The sequence below is a fragment of the Hyperolius riggenbachi genome, chromosome 12, assembly GCF_040937935.1.
Source record: "Hyperolius riggenbachi isolate aHypRig1 chromosome 12, aHypRig1.pri, whole genome shotgun sequence".
Taxonomy (NCBI): domain Eukaryota; kingdom Metazoa; phylum Chordata; class Amphibia; order Anura; family Hyperoliidae; genus Hyperolius; species Hyperolius riggenbachi.
Window position 1 is genome coordinate 171,273,807 of NC_090657.1, and position 25,035 is coordinate 171,298,841.

Consider the following 25,035-nt stretch of genomic DNA (forward strand, 5'->3'; position numbering starts at 1 on the left):
AATATATCTCTATAATATATCTCTATATCTCTATAATCTATCTCTATATCTCTATAATCTATCTCTATATCTCTATAATCTATCTCTATATCTCTATAATCTATCTCTATAATCTATCTCTATAATCTATCTCTATAATCTATCTCTATAATCTATCTCTATAATCTATCTCTATAATCTATCTCTATAATCTATCTCTATAATCTATCTCTATAATCTATCTCTATAATCTATCTCTATAATCTATCTCTATAATCTATCTCTATAATCTATCTCTATAATCTATCTCTATAATCTATCTCTATAATCTATCTCTATATCTCTATAATCTATCTCTATATCTCTATAATCTATCTCTATATCTCTATAATCTATCTCTATATCTCTATAATCTATCTCTATATCTCTATAATCTATCTCTATATCTCTATATCTATATATATATCTCTCTATCTATATATATATATCTCTATCTATATATATATATCTCTATCTATATATATATATATATATATATATATATATATATATATATCTATATATATATATATATATATATATATATATATATATATCTATATATATATATATATATCTATATATATATATATATATCTATATATATATATATATATCTATATATATATATATCTATCTCTATCTATATATATATATATATATATATATATATCTCAGTAAGAACATTAGAGAAAACACTTACCATGCTCTCTGTTTCATTCTCACTGCTAAAAGTGTCTGTTATCAGCTGTGATAAGAATCCCGGACTGAGCATTCAGTCTGGCTTTGCAGGGAATGATTATAGCTGAGTCATTATAGCAGAGCCACAAGGGGGCAGGCTTGAGCTTGAAAAGACACCAGAGAAGACAGACTCAGCTATAATCTTTCCGTAGCAAAACTAGACTGAGTGCTCAGTCGGGGATTCTTATCAGAGGTGATAACAGTCAGATTTAATGGAGAACAATGAAACAAAGAGCAGATTAGGTGTGTACTGTCATGTTCCCACTGATTTATAAGGTAAAATACAAGAGGGTGCTTCATCTCTGGTTCTCTTTAATAGCAGATGCCTCAAACCTGGTACAGTTGGTCACTGGGTGACTAGGGCTCAAATTCAGAAAGGGGGCAGAGCTGCAAACAGCCAATCAGATTTGTTTATTTTTCAACGGGAATATACAAAGTATTGATACCAAAGACCCCAAAGCTGATAAACTTGATAATTGAGTGACTATATATCAAAGATTAGAAAAAGTGGGCGGCGCCAACAACTTAATAGATTACATGTGAGGGTTCCCAAACTTGACACAATTGGCCACTGGGTGACTAGAATTAACCACTTAACGACCAGCTAACGCTGATAGGCACCTGGTCGTTTGTGGTTTTGCTCGCACGCATAATGTAAACACGCGGGGAAGAAATCCCTGCTGTTTACATCAATACGGCGCTGCTGCAGCAGCGCCGTAAAGGAGATCGGCAATCCCCGGCCTCTGATTGGCCGGGGATCGCCGTCATTTGAAAGGCTGAAGCCTATCCTACATGGCAGCTCGAAGAGGGAGAGGAAGGGAGCGCCGAAAACGCTGCGGAGGGGGGCTTTGAAGAGGCGCCCCCCCCCCCCCCCCCCCCCGCTCGGCCACACGGAGCGGCGGCGATCAGACCCCCCCAGCAGGTCAATGGGGGGGGAAGTCTGATCGCCCTGCCTTGTACACGATCTGCGCTGCGGGCTGGAGAGCCCACACAGCGCAGATCTGCCAGAACAGCCCCGGTCCTTAAGTGGTTAATATTCAGAAATGTGGGTGGAGCCTACAACAGCCAATCAAAATTCACCAATTGATTTTCAAGAGGAATATTTACATTGCTACCATTCTTATGCTGTTAATGGCAGAGGCCTCAAACCTGATACAGGCAGTCATTGGGTGACTGGGGTCCAAATTCAGCTATAGAAGCATAGAAATGACATGGTTCCAGTGGCAAAAGCTGGTGAGAAACGTACATTACAATGACTTACAGGAGAGATGCTTATATACATGTGGGTTTGTTAGCCATCTGTCCCAAACACGGGAATCTTTAGTAGGTCAGCCCTGTGTTTTATAAATGGCAGTGCGGTCTTCACCTTGGATTTCCAGTGTTCGAGGGAAGTGCAGAATGGGGATAGCCATCTAAAGGCAATGCGTTGCTTGGCTGCGAATAGTGCGTCAATGAGGAAAGATTTGTCCTATTTAGGGTAGGAACACACTAGGCAGAAACGCTAGCGTTCCGGAAAACGCACATAATGCAAGTCAATGGGCCGCATGAAAAAAACGCATATGCTTGCGTTCTGCAATGTGCGTTATTGATTTGCTGGTCTTGCTTCATATTTTTCCAAAACTCATCTAAAACGCACATAATGAAACTCAATGATGATGCAGAGGTATTGCGTTTTAGTGCATTTTTTTAATGCATTTGTATGCCTTTTTTTTTTTTTTTTTTTTTCATTTAAAAAAACAAACAAACAAAAAAAACCAAGTTTGATGTATTTCTGCTTCCTGTTGACTACCTAGTGATTTGCATAAAACGCATACAAAGCGCATATGCTATTTATATATGCGAATCTAAAACGCACGAAAAACGCGAACTCATGGAAAATGCACTAAATACGCACAAACGCATATGCAGCAAATGCGACCTTTCCGTCACTGCCTAGTGTTTTCCCAGCCTTGGGCAGTTGTACATCTGAGATTTACAATACAGACCTTTGGGTGTAAATAGAACAGGGAGCTCATAGTGTCGTGCAAGAAGCTGACCACTTGCTTACAGATATCCTCCCAAAGGGGACATTGCCATACCAGGTGCAGTAAGGTAAGGTTAGGATGCAGACACTTAGGCCAGCGTGCCGATACATTGGGTGAATATTTGTCAAGCTGGGAAAGGATAAGAGTGAACAAACTGGTAAGTCTGTCTCTACAGCAAAGGGAGACTTTGCAACAGGTGAGTAAACAGTCCTCCCATTCCTGGATGCTGCAAAGTTTAACAAACATCTGCTGTGGCTCCACGTAGTACAGTAATGGCAGCCTCTCTACCTTTGCAAAATAAAACTGGCTGAGCAATGATGGGAACTCGAGTGACTTGCCTCCTCACTGATTCCCGTTCACCGATCATTCAATTTTCACACCGTCATGCTGCGCATGCTTTAGCGTGCCAGAGCTGGGAGGCGGCACCGTCTGGGTAAAGCCCACCCACATAGACAATGGTAGGGATTAGATTGTGAGTTCCTTTGAGGGACAGTTAGTGACAAGACAATATATATACAGTACCAGCTCTGCATAGGATGTCAGCGCTATATAAATACTAAATAATAACAACCTTTAAAGATAAACATTTATTTTACAGCTGATACAAATCCGGCAATAAATCTGCAGTGTCTACTTTCTGCTTTCATGAAAAGCAGACATAGGGTTAACAACCCGAGTTTATAAACTAGCTGCTCTGCCGAGGCTGACAGCTGAGAGATGAAATTACAGTTGTGATTAGTCACAGATGAAGGAGAATTAGACAGGCGAAACTCTCTAAATATATACAGGAGGTATTTCTCTCTGTTTTCCTTTGTCCTGTGCAAGAGTTCAGGTCAACTCTAATGTGAGGCACCATAATGTTTTTTAGATATTTGTGGAGCTGTCACATCTTTCAGGAAAAGGTGATGAGCTGTAGTGTGCGGAATTCCTCAGTAACTCATTATTTCTTGTCTTCTCCAACTTCCCTTTTTCTCCAGGCTGGATGAAGCAATAGCAGCAGCCGCCCTTACCAGCTTGTCTTCGGGTCCCAGGGTGCTGGGAACAGGTATGTGTTTGGTGCCGTGTGAGACCTGTGTGGAGTTGCAAGTCAGTCTGTTCTTATTATTCATGTAATTTTTTTAATGCATTTTTATACTTGTTGCTTTTCCACAGCACTTTATAGGATGCTTGTAGGACTGCCATTGCTCAAACATGCCAGAAAAGACAGCACATTGCAGAAAGGCAAATGCAGGGCTGGGCTGAGGCAGAGGCGAGAGAGGCTCCAGCCTCAGGGCGCAGTGTAGGAGGGGGCTCACAACTCGCTCAGCTATCATTGCCCTATTGTGTTGGAAGCAGAGAGAAATAAGGAAAAGAGATACATGGCAGGGACTGCAAGCCAGTTAACTAGAGATTAAGGTGTTGGGGGCCTGGGGTGCCTCTTAGTCTAATAGCAATCAGTGTGTGACAGCTGGGGTGGGAGGGATGGAGGGGCGCACTTCGATGCCTCGGGTGCTGGAGGACCTTCTCCCGGCTCTGGGCAATTTTCATGCTAAGTCAGTGCACCCATGACTGTTGGAGGCACTGTCTTTGTCACTTGGACCTCCAGGCTCCCCCTTGTATACTCAGGACCCTGGCAGTCTGAGCCACGCCTCCCTCACATAGGGAATTGTGGGAAAAAGGGAGTGACAGTGCAGCTGTGATGGATGGGCCCTACACGATGCAGCTTAGGTTAAACAAGAGGTCAGGTTACTGTTTTAGGGCCTTTAAAAGCTTTGTGACCACCAAAGTAATGTTGGACAATATAAAGTGAGCCTATGCTAATGAACTTCATAATTAGATATTCCCAACAGTGAAAACTGTAGATCCAAATGTTCAGCGTCTCCAGAGTCGAGGGAATGCAAGTGGAATGTAAAATAATGTTAACTGCACTTACCCGTTCACCAGTGAAGCCGTCCATCACATTATAGGACTAACAGGGTAGCTTGAAAGGTCAGTGGGTAAGGACTTCCTCCCGATACAGGTGAGACTTTCTCCTGACCAGGATTGAGGAGTTAGAGTAATTTTGGGCACCTGGAGTCGGAGTTGGTGGTTTCATAAGCTGAGGATTCTGATGATTTTTGTACCAACTCCACAGCCCTGGTAGGTAGCGCGGTAAATTGGATTTCCATTTTTTATTTTTTTTATTTTTGGTGGAAGTTGATCTTTTTCTGATCAATTTTATGAAACTTGAATGGTGTGGGGTATATTGTCTAAAAAAAATAAATAAATAAATAAAAAAATTATAAACGTATGGACCCAAGCCATTTTTTGGGGAGTTTTCAATCTTTTTTTATTTTTATTTTTTTCATAAGCCTGGAGGGCTGGATCCACACCAGTATTTAGGATGGACTGAGAGAGGAATGTGTTCTACCTGATGGACCACACCTTTCCTGATTCAGACCCATCCTTTCATTTGTGCTGTGTCAAAAATGTGTGAGGACCTCGGCTCTCGAAGGACTGCTTTGACTTCCCTAGACTAGGGAGTCGGAGCAAATTTGGGTACCTGGAGTTGGTGGTTTTATAAACTGAGGAGTTGGAGTCGGTTGATTTTGGTACCGACTCCTCAGCCCTGCTCCTGACAGTCTTCACAACAGTAACGGTACTTCTGGGTGTAGCTTCGGAGTAAAGAATTGCTAGGGATTTAGTACCTTATCATATTCTCTGTTCATTTTGGTGTCCTGTTGTGCTGGTTTTGGCTGGAATTAATTTACATATCACATTCACTTATATTGGTCCAGAGTGATTAGAGTCCTGGCTCTGATTGCTCCACATTTTCACTTCGATTCAGGGAGCTTTGCTGAAGCTTGTGCGGAGAGTGCCATGATTTCATCCAGCATGTCTAACGGATATGACTTCTACGCGCCTGTCCCCTCCACGCCATCTCCCCCTATGCACGCCGCCTCCTTGTCCGCCCATTCCGACGCCAGCTTCGAAGACTCTGACACCACCCACTTCCTGTTTGGTGACCCCATACCCCGAAAGAGAAAGGTACTGGCCTTGTTTCTTGTAGTTTGTTTATTTGTTATTGGACAGATGATGTTTGATTTTGTTTGCTTTTCTCTTGAAACAGAATTCTGGGCGCCTCATGTTCCGCTGTCTGTGGAAGAATTGTGGGAAGGTGCTCACCACATCCTCCGCCATCCAGAAGCACATCCGGGCGGTGCACTTGGGGTTAGTATAAAGGCGGGGTTATTGTGTGGCATGGTGGATTTACTAAAAGGGAACCCTCATAGCTTAGAGGTTCTTGACAGCTGTCACAAGTACAAAGCCCCAATAAGTTGCCCAGTATGTTCGGTAGTAAGTGACTAATGGTGGCTCCTGTCCTGTGCAGCTAATAATCCTGTAGTTAGGAGTATCTGCAGCGTCATGGCAATAGAGTAGTGTTGTCGTGGTTGCTAGGAAGTTCAATAGGAGGTTACTGTAAGTTTTGTGAATTTGTAGCAGATGGAAATTTGAAGTGCAAAGATTATTTAATACAGTGCATCTGGAGAGTATTCACAGCGCATCACTTTTTCCATATTTTGCTATGTTACAGCCTTATTCCAAAATTGATTCAATTCTTTTTTTGCTCAGAATTCTACACACAACATCCCATAATAGCAATGTGAAAAAGTTAACTTAAAGAACTGTTAGCCATAATATGCCCCCCTAAAAAATACACCTGTAAGTAGATAAATACTTGCTCTACTTACATAACAGATGTATTGCACTGTCCACCTATTACATTTCATTAATTTTTTAATCTTCTTAATGAACTATCCCCGTCCTGGCAGTGGCCATCTTGGTTCCTAGGGTAGAATCTTCCCCACCACTCCCGATCCCCCTCCTCCCCGCACTTATTCTGAGCACAGCGGGGAGGATAAATGGAGCAGGCACAGACTCTCCTAATAATGGATCCAAGCGCTGCTGTTCTCATCTATTCTCTGCACTACCGCCGGCAGCAGTGCAGAGAGTATAGAGGGGAACTGCAGCGCCTGGAACCATTGTTAGGTGAGTCTGTGTGTGCCGCCTTTATCCTTCCCCATTGATAAGTGCGGCGAAGAGGGGGAATGCGGCACATGCAGCAGGCGCGCAGAGACCGAGCGGACATGCTACTGGAGGAGGGAGGGGGAGGGGGGCAAAGGACAGAGACAGGTGATAGCTTAGAGCCTCGGGGCATGAGGAGGAAAAACCTATCAGGAAAAAAAAATAAGATTGATTTTAAATGTTTGAGTTGCCTTGTTGGCACCCTATACCTTCTATGTAACACCCTGCAATAGAAAATGTATTTTGCATTTAATGCCTAACAGTTACTCTTTAAAGAGACTCCGTAACAAAAATTGCATCCTGTTTTTTATCATCCTACAAGTTCCAAAAGCTATTCTAATGTGTTCTGGCTTACTGCAGCACTTTGTACTATCACAGTCTCTGTAATAAATCAATGTATCTTTCCCTTGTCAGACTTGTCAGCCTGTGTCTGGAAGGCTGCCAAGTTCTTCAGTGTTGTGGATCTGCTATGCACTCCCCCCTCAGGGGGGAAAGAAACACACAAATGATCTCTTGAGATTCAAAAGGAATGCTGTATACAGCCTGCTTGTGTATGGATGTATTTTCTATGTGTGGACATACTGTACATCAACCTACTTCCTGTTTTGGTGGCCATTTTGTTTGTTTATAAACAAACTTTTTAAAACTGGTTTTAACCACTTTTAATGCGGCGGGGAGCGGCGAAATTGTGACAGAGGGTAATAGGAGATGTCCCCTAACGCACTGGTATGTTTACTTTTGTGCGATTTTAACAATACAGATTCTCTTTAAGTTTTGGCAAATGTATTAAAAATAAAACCTGAGAAATCTCATGTACATAAGTGTTCAAAGCCTTTGCTCAGTATTGTGTCGGTGCACCTTTGGCAGCAATTACAGCCTCAAGTCTTTTTGAGTATGATGCCACAAACTTGGCACTATCTTTGGACAGTTTCGCCCATTCCTCTTTGCAGCACCTCTCAATCTCCAACTGGCTGGATGGGAAGTGTTGGTGCACAGCTATTTTAAGATCTCTCCAGAGATCTTCAATCAGATTCAAGTCTTGGCTCTGGTTGAGCCACTCAAGGACATTCACACAGTTGTCCTGAAGCCACTCCTTTGATATCTTGGCTGTGTGCTAAGGGTAGTTGTCCTGCTGAAAGATGAACTGTCACCCGAGACTGAGTTCAAGAGCGCTCTGGAGCAGGTTTTCATTCAGGATGTTTCTGTACATTGGATAAAGGGGAAAGAGACGCCCAGAGAAGATTAAATGCATTAAAAACAAATAAAATGAAAGTGTGAGGTGGCTTACCTCAATGAAGACAAATTTACGTATTAAAAGAATTTTATTGCAATGTATTCTGTACATTGCTGCAGTCATCTTTCTTGTTATCTTTACTCGCCTCCCAGTTCCTGCCCCTGAAAAACGTTCCCACAGCATGCTGCTGCTACCACCATGCTTTGCAATAGGGATGGTAATGGCCTGGTGATAAGCAGTTCCTTGTTTCCTCTAAATGTGGTGCCTGTAATTTACACCAAAGAGTTCAGTCTTTGTCTCATTGTACTAGAGAATTTTGTTTCTCATGCTCGGAAAGTCCTTCAGGTGCCTTTTGGCAAACTCCAGGCGGGCTTCCATGTGCCTTTTTACTTAGGAGTGGCTTTCGTCTGGTCACTCTACCATACAAGCCTCATTGGTGGATTGCTGCAGAGATGGTTGTCCTTCTGGAAGGTTTTCCTCTCTCCGCACAGGACCTCCTGGAGCTCTTGACAGAATGCCCATTGGATTCTTGGCCACCTCCCTGACTAAGGTCCCTTTTCCCAGTCCACTCAGTTTAGATGGCTGGCCAGCTCTAGGAAGAGCCTTGGTGGTTTTTTGAACTTCTTTCACTTATGAATGATGGAGGCCACTGTGCTCATTGGGAGCTTCAAAGCAGCAGAATATTTTCTATAACCTTCCATAGATTGGTGCCTTGAGAAAATCCTGACTGAGTGGTCTACGGACAATTCCTTTGACTTCAGGGTTGGTTTGTGCTCTGACATGAACTGTCAACTGTGGAACCTTATATAGACAGATGTGTGTCTTTACAAATCATGTCCAATCAACTGAGTTTACCACAGGTTCATGTTATGGGGTGTTTTGTGTAAAATTCTGAGGGAAAAAATGAATTGCATCAGTCTTGGAATAAGACTGTAACATAACAAAATATGGAAAAAGTGATGTGCTGTGAATACTTTCCGGATGCACTGTAAAAGGCTTTATAGCACAAATCTACGTTTGTCAGTTTTATAGCAGAAGTGGAATTTACCTTTTGAGGTATGTACAGATCTTAAAGTGTACATGAAGGCAAAAATAGAGAAAAAGTAAATTACTCACCTTAGGAAAGGGAAGACTGAAAAATCCAGAGGCTTCACCCGTCCCCCTTAAGCTCGCCAGTCCAGCACTGGGACCCTCTGAACCTACTCAACAGTGGCCTGCACAGGGGCACGGAGCCTGCTTCCTTATTTATAGTGGGCTGCTGCATGGTGGCTGGCTAGGTTTTATGTTTACATGTCATTGTAGGCAGACTTCAAAAGAGATGCGAACGTTTACTCTTTGCGTAGTAGTAGACAAATGTCCAGCTCTCTCTCCAAATGAAATACAATGCATAACACACGCAGCAGACATAATGTGTATTCAAAATGGATTCCATTTGAGGTCACACAAGATGGCTTCCATGTCCTGTATGCCATCACACTGCATATATCATTACAGTCATCATGGCACAATGGTCACTGTCGCTGTTTCCGCACAGGCGCTGTGAAGAGCAGGGGCGTAATGACGGGGAAGAAGACTTCTACTACACAGAAATGGACGTGAATGTGGACACACTGACAGATGGACTGTCCAGCCTGACTCCCACCTCACCCACCACCAGCGGCCCCCCACCCTTCCTCTGTCCTGGCTCCCTAGGAACAGCCAACAGCACAGAGCTGCCTCTCGTCTCTCCGCTCAGCCTATCGGCTCCCAGCACATTGTGCCACGTCCACGCTGACCACGCCTATCAGGTCGGTGCAGCATTTCTGGGGGTACGCACAACTTTATATTTACTTATTTTTTATTTTTTAACTGCATTTGACATGAGCCAGGTTATATCTACATGAATTGTCTGACTTCCTCTTGGTGTCTAGAATAGTTTTGTTGCACAACATGCATGTAAGGATCCAATAGTTAGAGACACTGAAGCGGAAAAAAATGATGATCTAATAATTTGTATGTGTAGTACAGCTAAGAAATAAAACGTTAGGAGCAGAGACATAAGTCTAATATTGTTTCCAGTACAGGAAGAGTTAAGAAACTCCAATTGTTTTCTGTGCAAAAGAGCCATTGAGCTCCACGACTTTCAAAGTTTTTCTATTGTAGTCCGTTGCAGAAAACAGTCTGATTTGCCATCTGGTGCGGCTCTGGCCTTGGACAATGGTTAAACCTGTCCAAACCACCAAGGCAAAAAGAAATGCTTAGAAATCAACTCATTCTTCATGCAAGAATACCTGTAAGCCCCCCCCCCCCCCCCCCCCCCCCCCTGCATTTTAGTTCTTCCTAGTCTGAGCTGTAGTTGGTAACGTAAGAACAGGGGCCGCACATGTCTTCTCTATAACCGGGTCACTGTCAGACACCACAGCCTCTGCATTTGCTGCTGATGTACTAATGAGGATTACTTTAGTGGACTGTGGGAACGCTTAAAAGTAAATCTGAAGCAAAAATTAAAGTTACTCACCTAAAAAATGCCAGATATAAAAACAACCTAATATTCAGTTGGTAGGGGAGTAAGAGTAATACTTACCGCTCCTTCCGGAACGCTCAGTCAGCCGCCATTCTCCTGTAATCCTTCCCGGTCTTCTGTGGCTGGAAGGTGTAATGGTTAAGGGCTCTGCCTCTGACACAGGAGACCAGCGTTCGAAACTTGGCTCTGCCTGTTCAGTAAGCCAGCACTTATTCAGTAGGAGACCTTTGGCAAGTCTCCCTAACACTGCTACTGCCTATAGAGCGCACCCTAGTGGCTGCTGCTCTGGCACTTTGAGTCCGCCAGGAGAAAAGCGCGATATAAATGTTGTTTGTCTTGTCTCTGCAAATCACCGTAAGTCAGCTGACTCTCCTGACTTGTAATCCAGACATACTGCTCCTGTGCATGTGCAGTATGTCTGTTCTGCTCCTCTGTGGCTGCACATAATGATGTTGCAGGCTGATACGTCATTATGCGTGGCCACGGGGAAGCAGAAAGGACATACTGCGCATGCGTGGCACAGTATGTCTAAAGTACTAGTCAGGAGTCGTCTGACTTGCGGTGACTTGCCGAGAAGACTGGGAAGGAATACAGGAGAACGGCGGCTGACTGAGCAGAACAGAAGGAGCGGTAAGTATTCGCTCCTTACTCCCCTAACCACTGCATATTAGGTTTTTTTGACATCTGGTATCTTTTAAGGAGAGGGAAGGCCCTTCCCGTTCTCATCATGGTTCCCTCATTGCAGCGCTGGATACCCGCTTCAGATCACCTGCCGCAGGAGGATTCGTTTTCAGGAGGCCAAGTGCTCTTGAAGACTGGTGGTTCCGTATTATGCATCGGCCCATCTTCAGGAGCACTCTACTTCCGAAGCCTCGGGGATGGGTCTGAGACTGCAGATGAGGGATCCAGCGCTGGAATGCTGGGATCGTGAGGAGACCGGGAAGGCTCTATAGGACCCAGAGCCTTCCTTCTCCTTAGATGAGTATCTGTTATTTGTTTTATTTTTGCTTCAGACTCCCTTTGACAAAAATGCTGCTCATCAATCAGATATATTGTCTCTTGGAAGGCCTTATCCCAGTTCTAAGAGAATGGAGAGGAGTGGTGTGTCTGTTCTGGGCAGTAGGAGGCATTGAATAAAGTTCTGATTTCTGTTATTACTTACTACCAATATTTGATTCTCACTATACCTCCAATCCGTAATGGTGGGGAAGTGGCAAGAAGAGTCACGTGTTTAGTTTAACCTATGAGCACCAGGGCTGTGGAGTCGGTACAAAAATCATCTGACTCCTCAGTTTATGAAACCACCGACTTCGACTCCAACTTCGACTCCAGGCACCCAAAATGGCTCAGACTCTGACTCCTTAGTCTAACTCTTACCAGGGTTGTGGATTTGGTACAATAATCATCTCACTCCCAACTCCGACTCCTCTGTTTATGAAACCACCGACTCCAACTCCAAGTACCCAAATTTGCACCGACTCCAACTCCTCGACTCCATAGCCCTGATGAGCACACAGGTTGCTCTGTGTGGACAGTATTCTTTCTGAGAGAAATGCAGCATCGCAGCAATGCGTGTGATATTTACAGGAGATCTTCAGCTTGAGAAGGATTGTGTCCTTTTTAATGATGTCTTGAGTTTCTTTGTGTCTTCCTGCAATTCTCTACACAGGCTCCGTCCCCCATCAGCATGTCCGTGACCCCCAAAGTCAGCTTCTCCTGGCAGCCCCCACCTCTGCTCATCAAGGCACCCGTGGTAAGTACTACACTTCCTTCATTACCTAGTATTAGCAACAACGCCAATTATAAAGCGCTTTCCTCTTGAAGGATTTGTACAGCGCCAAGGAATATGTTGGCGCTTTATAAATCATAAAATAATAAGAGGACTCATAGCGCATAAGTATGGCTCAGACCAGTATTTGGTTAATTGGTAGATGGTGGTACAGAGGAAGAATTCTATGAGTCTGAAAACCCATCTGTTTAGACTGGCATTTGCAGTCTGTATTTGAATAGCTCCAGGGAAGGGGCTGTCTTCACTGGGTGCAGTAGGGAATTCCGAAGGGTAGGGGCAAAACTCTTGCTTAAAAGGTTTTGAGGTGCACTCTGGAACCTGCGGATCTGAGGTTGCGAGAGGTGTGGTGCGGTTTCAGTAAGTACGTCATGTATCCAGGGCCCAAATTGTGTAGGGATTTGAATGTCAACAGTCCAATCTTGAAGAGTATTTACATTTTACAGGTAGCCAGTGCAACTAGCGAAGGATTGGTGTAATGTGACAGTGGCGAGGCTAGTTTGTTAGTAATCTGGCAGCAACATTCTGTACTAGCTGCAGGTCTTTATTTGGAAGGCCTGCCTAGAAGGCACTGCAGTAGTCCAGCCGTGATGCGATGAAGGCGTGAACTAGGGTTGGAAGATCCTCTGGGTAAATGAGATGTTTAAATTTTGCTCTAGATTGCAAAAATTAAAGATACCTGGGCTCAAAACTCATAGATCCCCATCGACTAATGCAACATCCCAAAATAAATGAGATTGTTGGTGCCACATATCCAACAGGCATGTGGGTTAAACCCCTCTGCTGGCATCAAGGCCAATCTCCTAGAGGGGTCTTTGTGCTAACGGTGAATTGGGATGTTGTGTTAGCCGCTGGCTATCTGTGAGTTTTGAGCCTAGGTCACTTTTTAAATTTGCCCAGCCTTATGAACTCCTATTATAGATCGTATTAGCAACATTTGGTTGAGCCAACAAAACTGCTGGTGTACTACTGTGTCAGAGGTTACTTGTCTTGGACTTTTTAGAGTGTAGGTGGGACACATGTCCTCTTCTATTGCCCTCGCACCGCTGGCACACCACCACCCCGCGCGCCGGCAGCCATGCCCTGCCCAGGCAGCTCCCCACCACACGCAACACCTATAACAGGGAACAGCTTCTAGGTTGGGAACCACATGGCCCCCCACCACCGGAAGCCAGGCTCCTGACCACCCTTGTCTGGGACCACATACAGCAAATCCTGGACCCAGCCCTGAGACTCCGGTCTGGTCAGCGGCGAAGAGGATGCCGTGCCTGGGCCCGTGTGCGGCTAGGGAAGAGGGGTCTACGTTCAGCCGTCCCCTCAGTCCTCCTTGCAAATGTCCAATCCCTCCCGAACAAAATGGACGAGCTGCGCCTCCTCTGTGACAGGAAAGACCTCTGCAATTACACTCCGCCCCTTTGCTTCACAGAAACATGGCTACATGAGGACATCCCCCGAGAACGCCCTTCTCCTCCCCGGCTTCAGCATCATCCGAGCAGACAGGGACCCTGTACTCTCAAGGAAAAAAAAAAGAGGGGGTGGCATCTGCTTCTACATTAGCTCCTCATGGTGCCCCACCCCGACAGTACTCGACAGGCAGTGCTCCCCGGACCTGGAACTACTACTAGTCAACTGTAGGCCGCCATACTCACCACGGGAGTTTTCCTCCTACGCCCTTGCTGGAGTGTACATTTCTCCCCCCCCCAATGCTGACGTCAAATCTGCCCTACTGGTCCTAAGCGAGACCATCTCGCGGTGGGAGACATCCCTCCCGGATTCACTGTTCATCGTCGCAGGCGATTTTAACAAGGCCAACCTGCGCCAGGAGATGCCACGCTATCATCAGCACGTAGCCTTCCCCACCAGGGGCCTGAGCACCCTTGACCACTGCTACACGGCACTGAAGGATGCATACAAGGCAGTACCATGGGCGGCCCTGGGCTCCTCTGATCACAGCCTCATCCACCTCATCCCTACCTACAGGAGGCACCTGGGATCCGCCAAAACCAATCGTTAAGTCTACCAAGGTGTGGTCAGACGAGGCCAAACTTAATCTCCAAGCTTGCTTTGAATGCACTGACTGGAAGTACCTGGAAACGCCACATCTGGATGAATGGGCAGATAACGTCCCCTCATACATCAGTTTCTGTGAGGACTCGTGTGTACCAACAAAATCCTTCAAGGTGTACCCGAACAACAAGCCGTGGTTCACCAACAAGCTACGACAGCTGCGTAGGCGAAAGGAGGCTGCACACAAGTCCGGGAACCAGGAGGACTACAGAAGGGCAAGAAATGACCTTAATCGGGAGCTGAGAGCTGCCAAAAAAGGGTATGCCGAGAGAATGAGACACAACCTATCCTCAAATGACTCACGTGCTGTATGGAAAGGGCTGAAGGCCGCCACCAACTACAAGCCCCCACCCCAACAGGCAACACCTAACCCGGAACTAGCAGAAGAACTCAGCAGATTCTACTGCAGGTTCGAGAACCAGGAGGCACCGGAGATGAACCTGGCAACGGCCTCTCCCCCTCTGTGCCCTGCAAACACCCTGAGCCTGCCCTCTCCCCCGGTGGTGAGCGAGGCGGAAGTCCTGCGCCTCTTATCAACACTAAATGCCAGGAAAGCCTCCGGCCCCGATGGAGTATCTCCAGCCTGCCTGAAAATCTGCTGCCCGCAACTTGCTCCCATCGTCTTCGCCATATTCACCAAGTCCCTAGAGGAAGGCAAGGTCCCCGCATGCTTCAAGAGGTCTACCATCATACCTGTCCCTAAGAAACAAGGGGTCTCCGAGCTTAACAACTTTAGGCCTGTAGCCCTGACGTCCGTCATCATGAAAACCATGGAGCGGGGGGTCCTAGCCTACCTTAAGCTCTCCACCTTGCCCCACCTGGACCCCTACCAGTTTGCCTACAGGGCAAACAGGTCCACTGACGACGCGATCAATATATGCCTGGAGCTCATAAACGACCACCTGGACAGGCCAGACACGTATGCTAGAATACTACTCCTGGACTTCAGCTCGGCCTTTAATGCCATCTGCCCAAGCATTCTACAACGAGAACTAGCTGCACATGAAGTCCACCCTAGTCTACAACTTTGGATCACGGACTTTCTCACCAACAGGTCCCAAGTCGTCAGACTGGGCGACTTTCACTCTCGAGCTGCGACCACGAACACAGGTGCTCCTCAAGGCTGCGTCCTGTCACCACTGCTGTTCTTCCTCTACACGAACAATTGCAGATCTGAGGCAGATTCTGTCAAGGTCATCAAGTTTGCAGATGACACCACCATCATTGGCCTTGTCACCAAGGATAACGTCAATGAGTACCATCAGCAGGTGGAGAAAATTTGCAACTGGAGCAAGGAGAACAAGCTGGTGCTCAACACTGCAAAAACCGTTGAACTAATCATTGACTTCAGGAAGTCTGCTCCTACCCCATCTCCAATTTATATTGATGGCTCTGAGGTAGCCAGGGTACCCTGTGCCCCGCTCTTGGGTACTACCATCTCCAATGATCTCAGCTGGAAGCCCAACATCACTGCCACCCAACGGAAAGCCCAGCAGAGACTTTTCTTCCTCCGCCAGCTGATGAAGTTCGGCATGACTCAAGTAATTCTTACCAACTTCTACTCCGCCACCATTGAGTCGATCCTCTGCTCTTCCATCCTGGTCTGGTATGCCGGTGCCACCGCCTATGACAGGGACAAACTACAGAGGGTCATCAGGTCAGCGGAAAGGATCATTGGGTGCCCCCTTCCCTCACTTGCCCTCCTACACAACAAAAGACTGAAATCCAGGGCGCTGAGGATTGCCAATGATCCCTCACACTAGGGCTGCACGGTTTTTCGGTTTAAAACCGAAACCGCGGTTCGTGGCAAGACGATCTGCTGATCGTCAGTACCATCGGTTTTTTCGGTCTGCTGTTTAATACTTTGCTTCTGGCCCCGCTGTGCGCGGATTGGCCAGAAGCAGTGAATATGTATGAGAGTTAATGAGCGGGGGGGCGGATCCACTCCAGCGAGCGGCCGGGCACATACAGCATTACCAATCACTGGCTAGCATGGAATGACGGCAGCGGTAGGCGGAGCTGTATGCTTTGTACAGCTCCGCCTACCACTGCCGTCATTCCATCGCTAGCCAGTGATAGGTAATGCTGTATGATGTGCCTGGCCGCTCGCTCTAGTGGATCCGCCCCCCGCTCATTAGCGCTCATACATATTCACTGCTTCTAGCCCCGCTGTGCGCGGATTGGCCAGAAGCAGTGAATATGTATGAGTGTTAATGAGCGGTGGGCGGATCCACTTGAGCGAGCGGCCAGGCACATCATACAGCATTACCTATCACTGGCTAGCGATGGAATGACGGCAGTGGTAGGCGGAGCTGTACAGAGCATACAGCTCCGCCTACCGCTGCCGTCATTTAATCGCTAGCCAGTGATTGGTAATGCTGCATGTGCCCGGCCGCTTGCTGGAGTGGATCCGCCCCCCCTTCCCCGCTCATTAACTCTCATACATATTCACTGCTTCTGGCCAATCCGCGCACAGCGGGGCCAGAAGCAAAGTATTACGGACAGGACCGGGCAGTGCGGACCAACCTCTCTCCCCCCCCCCCCCCCCCAGCATTTGAAAAAAAAAATCGGGGAAAAATCGAAATTGCAATTTCTGAGAGAAAAATCGCAATTTCGATTTTTCCCTAAAATCGTGCAGCCCTACCTCACACCCAGGCCACCACTACTTCAGCCTGCTGCCATTGGGCCGGAGGCTACAGGCCATCTTCACAAAGACCGCAAGACACAGGAACTCTTTCTTCCCCTCGGCGGTCAACCTCCTAAATTCTCTCCACATTCTACCGACAAAGCAAGCCCCAACGAGCCGTGGGGCCAGCTGCGCTATGGCTGATCAGCGGTCCGTACCTACCAGCCCATTAGACTAACTGCCATACCTACCAGCCCACAAGACTAACGGCCAGTCATCTCAGTGTCACGCTGGGGACGGGGATGGATATTGTGTTGCAATGTTAACTTGATGTATATTGATGCCTCTGCTGTCGTTGCTATCTATCTATGTATCTGTTTTCTATGCCTTCCTCCTGAGCCATATGTCTGTGCCAAAAACAATTCCGGGCATGATCCAGTCATGCTTGGCGAAATAAAATGATTCTGATTCTATTGGGTCACTGTATCACCTTGCTATAAAAGGCTGGCTTTACTTCTACTCTGTGCTCATTCTGGTTTCTCATTTCTCAAGTGGTTGCACGAATTCTTTAAAGTATATTTTTGCCTCTTCCTGACGGTGGTATCCCTGCATGCTAAGTGCTGTATCTTTCTACAAGCCTTTTAAGGTGGCCATACATCAGGTGACCTGGCGACTGATCGACCATCTGCTTTGATTATTATAATCGGGTCAGATTAAAATCTGTGCCAATGCCCGATCGACAATGCAACCAATTTGGGTCCGAAATTGGCTGCATGCATCGATTGCATGTGCTGCAAGATGTAGGGCTGACATGCTCAATCGGGTGTACAGCGGTACCGGTGTGTCATAAATCGGGACGTGCGGCAAACGTGACGGAACCCTTGGCGCTGTCCCCATAATATTAAAGGTGCCCTTTGCAGTATACTTTACCTGTCGGTGTCTGCCACTTGCTCCGGACTCCGTCGTCATACACGTATTTTCTGGCATATACGTGGGCATGTGTGACATTACACACGCCCCCGTTGACAACCACGTGGGGCGGTGTATGTGGTCGGAGCTGGCAGCGGACACCGACAGGCTAAAGTGTTAGGGGGACAGTGCCAGGGATTCCGCCATATTCGTTCCATGTCCCGATATTGCACGCCATTACTGTGTAAGGGAGGACAGCGCCGTGATCAGTAAGGTGGCAGATGCAGCGTCACAAGGCCGGTTCCTGGGAGGTCTCGTGATGAACTGACTGAGTCTGAGTAGGAGTTGGATGATTTTTGTACCAACTCCACAGCCCTGGTTCAAATCCCTACTCAACCCAGTGCGTAAAACGGTTAGGAATCTTTGGGCAAGGCTCCCTTATCATTCTGGTTGCCCGTTGAGCAAGTGGCTGCAGCCCCAAAGAGCTTCAAGTCCGCCAGGAGAAAAAGTGCTATAAATGTTGTGTATAATGTCTTGTCTATATCACACTATATGCTGTATCACTGTGGAACTTGAGGTTATTACTAGGGATGATCAATGAGATGCAAATTCTTCCGTGTTGATGCAAATGTATGCAAATTTTTATGCAAATGTATGCAGCATGAAAATTGACCAATCAATTTTAACCCGGGTTTAAATTGGTTCATCCTTTTTTCAAGCTCTATACATTTGCATAAAAATTTGCATAATTTTGGAAGTATTTGAATCTCTGATCATCCCTAGTTATTACGAATGCATCGCAGTAACTGGATCTTTTTCATTCCCCTCCTGCAGGTCCACCCCACAATGAGCCCCGGGGATAAGAGGCCACAGATGCTGACTGCTCCTGCAAATTCCAAGCAAGCACCCGGGACTCGGTGAGCATTGCCCCCTCCGTCTGTGTCTCTGTGTATTGTGGCTGGGAGGCGGGAATGGGGGCGGGGTTGTCGCTGTTCAGTGTTGTGATAGGACGGCTCGTGTTGCTCTGTGAATCTTGCTTTTTGTTTTATGTGTCCAGCAAGTTTCATATGGGAAATGCACAGCTTAAGCAGAGGCCAGCCTCTGACGCAGGGCCAACCCCTTCTTCCTCTCCCCCAGGAAGCCGCGAGGGGAAGCCAAGAAATGCCGCAAGGTGTACGGAATGGAGCGCAAAGACTTGTGGTGCACTGCCTGCCGCTGGAAGAAGGCCTGCCAAAGATTCTTAGACTGATGCGTACAATCATCCACCTCTTCTGCCCCTAGGGGGCGCAGCTGAGCGGCCTCGATTCCCAGCAAGAATCAGATTCAGGACACTTGAGATACAGCGGATATTTTTATAAATGGATTGTTTTTTTTTTCTACGGTCTGGAGCTGGACCCAGGAGACGCACGCGAGGGCGGACTGTATTCAGGGAGCCAATTCCTGAGATTCCTCCTTGCAGACTGTTTTGGTGAGAAGAGAAATTATTTTTTTTTATACCATGAGACATGGCGGGGAAGATGGAGGGGGAGGGGGGCAGACGAGGAGGTGTGTTTTTAACTTTTCGTGTTTCTTCCCGTTTTGTAGGGTGGTGTTAAACTCTTGCTGCACTTTGCTTTGCACTTTGGGGAGACAAGGTAGACTGTGGGGGTGGGAGGACTGGGTAGGGCATTGTAAAAGAAGAAAAAAAGTCATATTGCTTGCACTGGGTGGAGCCACTTTGTGAGCGGTGATGTCCTTTGCAAGATCACAAATTATTCCACAAAAGGGCTTACTCTGCTGTGCGTATGACAGGTACTCATTCACGACACAAAGGAGCTCATCCAATAAGGCAGTGCAGAGAGCCCCAGTAGCCAATCAAATATCTTATCGATTGAAGGAAAAAATAAATCGGGGTTGTCAGGAACGAACGCCACTTTGCTCTGCTTGATTGAATGAGCCTTAAAGCAAACCACAAGTGAAAAAAAACTTATGATAACCTTGCATCATTCTGCTATATTTGCAGTTTAGAAACAGCACTCTGCCTTTTAAGCTATAACACAAAGCAGAAATAATGACCCTTTGACCTTTCCTGCAGTAAAACCTTAACTCAAGCTGTCTCTTACTGGTTTTTTTTTATTTTTTTATTGGCTGTTTAAGTGCTTCAGAAAACTGGACTGTATTCCACCCAGAGGGTCTGATAGCTCAGAGAAGCTCTTTTGCATAAATAACTGAGGTTTTTTCTTTAACTCTTCCTGTACTAAAAAACAATATGAGACTTTTCTTTGCTACTAATGATTCCTTAGCTGTACTAATCATATAATTCATTATTTCATAAGTTTATTTTCGCTTCAGGTTTCCTTTAAAATGATATACGCCAAATACTGGACACTAGAGGGAGAACATTTCTGGAATCATTTTTGTTGGTTGGGGGGGAGGGGTGTTTCACATGGAAGGCCTGAGCTGCGCCCACCTGCAAGGTACAGGTAGTTCCCGACTTACGAATGCCGATACGAACAGCATGGATTCTGTGTCTCCATGGGAACAAGTCAAAGAATATTTTTTTCAAACTGGACTTGTAGTTTTTGAGAAAATCGATTTTAAAAAATTCAAAGAAAAAATGGCTTTTAAACTTAAGCAGGTACAGAGGGCAGAGGGGGACACTGGAGGCACAGAGGAGTTACAGGGGACAGAGATGGCACAGTGTTCTGACTTAAAGAACTTACGAGCTGAAATAAAATACCTTTTTTAAATTCTTTATGTATGGAGGATGCCATCGACATCCTCCCATTCATATTCCGCCTTGCCCCCGCTCCAATAGCCTACTCCCCCCCACTTCGGCTGCGCAGCTCTAGGGCCTCCACCCGCCGCATCATAGATCAGTCATGGATTGATGACGTGGCGGGAGGAGGCTCTAGAGCTGCGCAGCCGCAATCGTGTCTATGCGGACTGCTCAGCCGCGGCCATCTGTGGTGGCCATATAGAGCGGGCAATTCGAACCCGGGGGGGAGGAGTAGGCTATTGAAGCAGGGGCAAGGCGGAATTAATGGGAGGATGTCGATGGCGTCCTTCATACATAAAGAATTTCAAAAGGTATTTTACTTTTTATAATTTCAGCTCGTAAGTCCTTTAAGAACAGATTAAGGTTAAGAACTAACCAACAGTCTCTATCTCGTTCGTTAACCGGGGACTGCCTGTATAGGCTGATTTGCACATAGGAATCTGTGTCTGTTGGTGCTAAAAAGGAACCGTACATTTTGCGGGCAGTGAGATCAGACTTCCAGGCAGCTTCATCACTCAATTGTAAATTTTTGGTTTTTAAAATCCACTTTTATCCACACGCTTTGAGAAGGGACGTGACCAGTACTTTAACCACTTCCTGCACAATGCACGTTTATAAACGTCCCATCTTTCCGTGCACCTTTAGTGCAAATAGGACGTTTGTAAAAGTCCAGCTATTACGCTAAAGCACACGTGCACGCACTTTTGAACCCTTCAGCCCATGGCATGAAGTGGTTAAAGAACACCTGTCTGTAGTTTAAAACTGTTACACTATTGACGGGATCATTTTACGGGGAGCCTTAGCACTACTCCTTGTGTTGCACATAGAGTTGCGGCTGAGTCATAAATGCAGGATACCTGACTCATTTTTTTTGTGGAGCGTAGCCCAATGTTGCTTACAGCCTGTGTGTTGGGCCGCTGTTTACAAAATTGTGAACTGACAGAGCCACAGCCTCCGGGGAGGAGGAACTATTCAGAGTCCATGAATGTGTCACTAGTTTCATAGGCTTCTATAGGATAAGGGCATTTACAAAACTAAGCGCTCTGATCAGTAGCCTGTCCCCCAGAGAGCTGTCAGAACGTCAGCGGGACTACCTACGTAAAATTAGGGATGGCCAATGAGATGCAAGTAATTTTGAGTTGATGCAGCATTATGCAAACTTTGTATGCAAATGTATGTAGCGTAAAGGGGCACTACAGCGAAAATTCGGCTACTGGGATAACCCTATAACCCCTAGTAGCATGTTTCTAATAGTAAGAGAAACACATATTGGGTAGTGTATCTGGTTACAAATGCCAGCTGGACAGGATAATTTATAGCACCTCTTACAGATCCTGGCCGTCATTTGGAGAGAAGCGACGTCCTTCTCTGTTCTACTCTCCATGTGTAAAAAGCCTGTTCTTAATGCTGGGTATACACAATGCGTTTTTTTTTGGTTGATTTTCCGTGCAATCTATTTCCGATTCTGTTATCTTTTCTTATATATTTCCATTCACTTCTATGAGAAAACGATCCAAAATAAGATTGGACATGTTTGAAATTATCTTTAGAAACATCTATCTGCCAACAAAAATCTCACGGTGTATTCCCAGCATAAGATATCCATACTAGCTGCTGAGGAGCCAGCCTACAGACCAGGCTTTTCTCTCACACACGCAGAGGATATACTTGCTCCTCTGTTCAGCTGTAAGCAATTTCTATCTGTAGCGACGACCATATACACTACCTAATATGTGGTTCTCTTACTATTGGAAACATGCTACTAGGGTTATAGGGTTATCCCAGTAGCTTCCATTTTCAAACTGCATAAATTTGCATACAAAAAGTCAAATGCCTGCATCAACGTGAAATTATTTGCATCTCATTGACCATTCCTGTCTAGAATGTTTTGTTCCATGCTGACCCCAGCTGCCCATTGCATGTAAACCAATCTGTCGGTCATATGGTAGATGTGTCTGTTAGTTTCTTTGTCTCACGCCGCCATCCTGCGCATCTTCCAAATATCATTGTTGTGGGATGCTACGGCCAACGGATTTAACATTTTTTTAAAAAAAAGATACTTGAGAAGCGGGAAGCTTCTGGATCCTGAAGAGGCCTCCCACGCCATCTTCTGTTGCCACTTGTAAAGCCCCGAAACAAATGCAACAAGAGCTTGTCGCACAAATGTGGCTGTACTGCACCTGCGCAAGTACACCTGTGAATTAAGATGGAGCACTGGTGCATGAGTGGCTCCGAGCTACTGCACAGACGGGGTGGTACTCTCACGGGTGCAGCATGGCCGCCTTTCTGAATGAGCGGCTCCGTGCTACTGCACAGACGGGGTGGTACTCTCACGGGTGCAGCATGGCCGCCCTCCTGCATGAGCGGCTCCGTGCTACTGCGCAGGCGTGGTGGTACTCTCACGGGTGCAGCATGGCCGCCCTCCTGCATGAGCGGCTCTGTGCTACTGCACAGACGGGGTGGTACTCTCACGGGTGCAGCATGGCCGCCCTCCTGCATGAACGGCACCGTGCTACTGCACAGACTGGGTGGTACTCTCACGGGTGCAGCATGGCCGCCTTTCTGAATGAGCGGCTCCGTGCTACTGCACAGACGGGGTGGTACTCTCACGGGTGCAGCATGGCCGCCCTCCTGCATGAACGGCACCGTGCTACTGCACAGACTGGGTGGTACTCTCACGGGTGCAGCATGGCCGCCTTTCTGAATGAGCGGCTCCATGCTACTGCGCAGGCGTGGTGGTACACTCACGGGCGCAGCATGGCTGTCGTCCTGCATGAGCGGCTCTGTGCTACTGCACAGACTGGGTGGTACCCTCATGGGCGTAGCATGGCCGCCGTCCTGCATGAGCGGCTCCGTGCTACTGCGAAGACGGGTTGGTACTCAGGCGGGTGCAACAGTTGCGATCTTTAGGAGGGTCCCGGCCGGCTGCAGTGGTCCCCAGGAGGAGACTGGAAGCCTCCAGTGGAGGATCCGGAGGCTTCCCTCTTCTTACGAAGTATCTTTTCTTTTTCCTAGCTTGGGCTCACTTTAAGGGGGGCAGCGGCAGGCCTTAGCATTGATTTGCAGCTCCCTCTGGCTGCTGGGGAGGTGTAGGATATGCCCTGCTCCCTGTGGCCGCTGGGGAGGTGTAGGATACGCCCTGCTCCCTGTGGCCGCTGGGGAGGTGTAGGATATACCCGCTCCCCGTGGCTGCTGGGGAGGTGGGGGATACGCCCCACTCTCTGTGGCCGCTGGGGAGGTGTAGGATACGCCCTGCTCCCTGTGGCCGCTGGGGAGGTGTAGGATATACCCGCTCCCCGTGGCTGCTGGGGAGGTGGGGGATACGCCCCACTCTCTGTGGCCGCTGGGGAGGTGTAGGATACGCCCTGCTCCCTGTGGCCGCTGGGGAGGTGTAGGATATGCCCGCTCCCCGTGGCTGCTGGGGAGGTGGGGGATACGCCCCACTCTCTGTGGCCGCTGGGGAGGTGTAGGATACGCCCTGCTCCCTGTGGCCGCTGGAGAGGTGTAGGATATACCCGCTCCCCGTGGCTGCTGGGGAGGTGGGGGATACGCCCCACTCTCTGTGGCCGCTGGGGAGGTGTAGGATACGCCCTGCTCCCTGTGGCCGCTGGGGAGGTGTAGGATATGCCCGCTCCCCGTGGCTGCTGGGGAGGTGGGGGATACGCCCCACTCTCTGTGGCCGCTGGGGAGGTGTAGGATACGCCCTGCTCCCTGTGGCCGCTGGGGAGGTGTAGGATATGCCCGCTCCCCGTGGCTGCTGGGGAGGTGGGGGATACGCCCCACTCTCTGTGGCCGCTGGGGAGGTGTGGGTTACGCAACCCTCATCTGCCAGAGCAAAATAGTATTGCATTAGGGCTGGAACCCACTAGGGCGTTTTTAGCAGCGTTTTTTTTTTGGGGGGGGGGGAGAAAGACCCAGTAGTGTGATTATGCAATCGTGCTTTTAAAATACAACTTTAAATATGTACCCAGCGTCGTGATTCCCTTTTTTCGCGCTGTACAGCGCTGAGGAATCGCAATCGCACTAGAAATCGCTGCAGCGATTGCTAGTGGGTTTCAGGCCTAATGGTGCCCATACATGGTACAATTTGTTTTTTTTTCAGAATTTTTTTTTTTTTTTTTTTATTAGATTAATTTGTTTGATTATCCCGTTTAGATTGAAAAAAATCTTAGGTTTTTTTTCGAGGTACCATACACAAACGTTTGATTAGGCTGAAAATCTGGGGAAAATGATCGAATATGCTGAAAAATCAAATTGAGAAAAAAGACTTTGATAAAAATAAAGTGTTCAATCCAATAGTTTATTCAATCGGAATCTTTTTTTTT

The 25,035-nt window shown here is 47.0% G+C and overlaps 1 protein-coding gene across 3 annotated transcripts in view; it reads left to right on the top strand.

The window, feature by feature from the left end:
* SLC2A4RG (SLC2A4 regulator) overlaps positions 1-25,035 on the top strand; it is a 72,583-nt gene that overhangs the window by 28,344 nt on the left and 19,204 nt on the right. The window contains exons 3-9 of one of the 3 annotated variants that reach the window (XR_011025226.1): positions 3,761-3,828; positions 5,590-5,789; positions 5,872-5,972; positions 9,596-9,869; positions 12,234-12,317; positions 18,787-18,869; positions 19,090-19,420. Coding sequence is in view for 2 of the 3 variants with exons in the window: in XM_068262973.1 (XP_068119074.1) it covers positions 3,761-3,828; positions 5,590-5,789; positions 5,872-5,972; positions 9,596-9,869; positions 12,234-12,317; positions 18,787-18,869; positions 19,090-19,201 (922 nt within the window). In the remaining variant the exon portion in view is untranslated. Of the gene's footprint in view, positions 1-3,760; positions 3,829-5,589; positions 5,790-5,871; positions 5,973-9,595; positions 9,870-12,233; positions 12,318-18,786; positions 18,870-19,089; positions 20,043-25,035 lie in introns of those variants that run through there. The other 2 variants (XM_068262973.1, XM_068262974.1) reach the window with 2 other exon arrangements.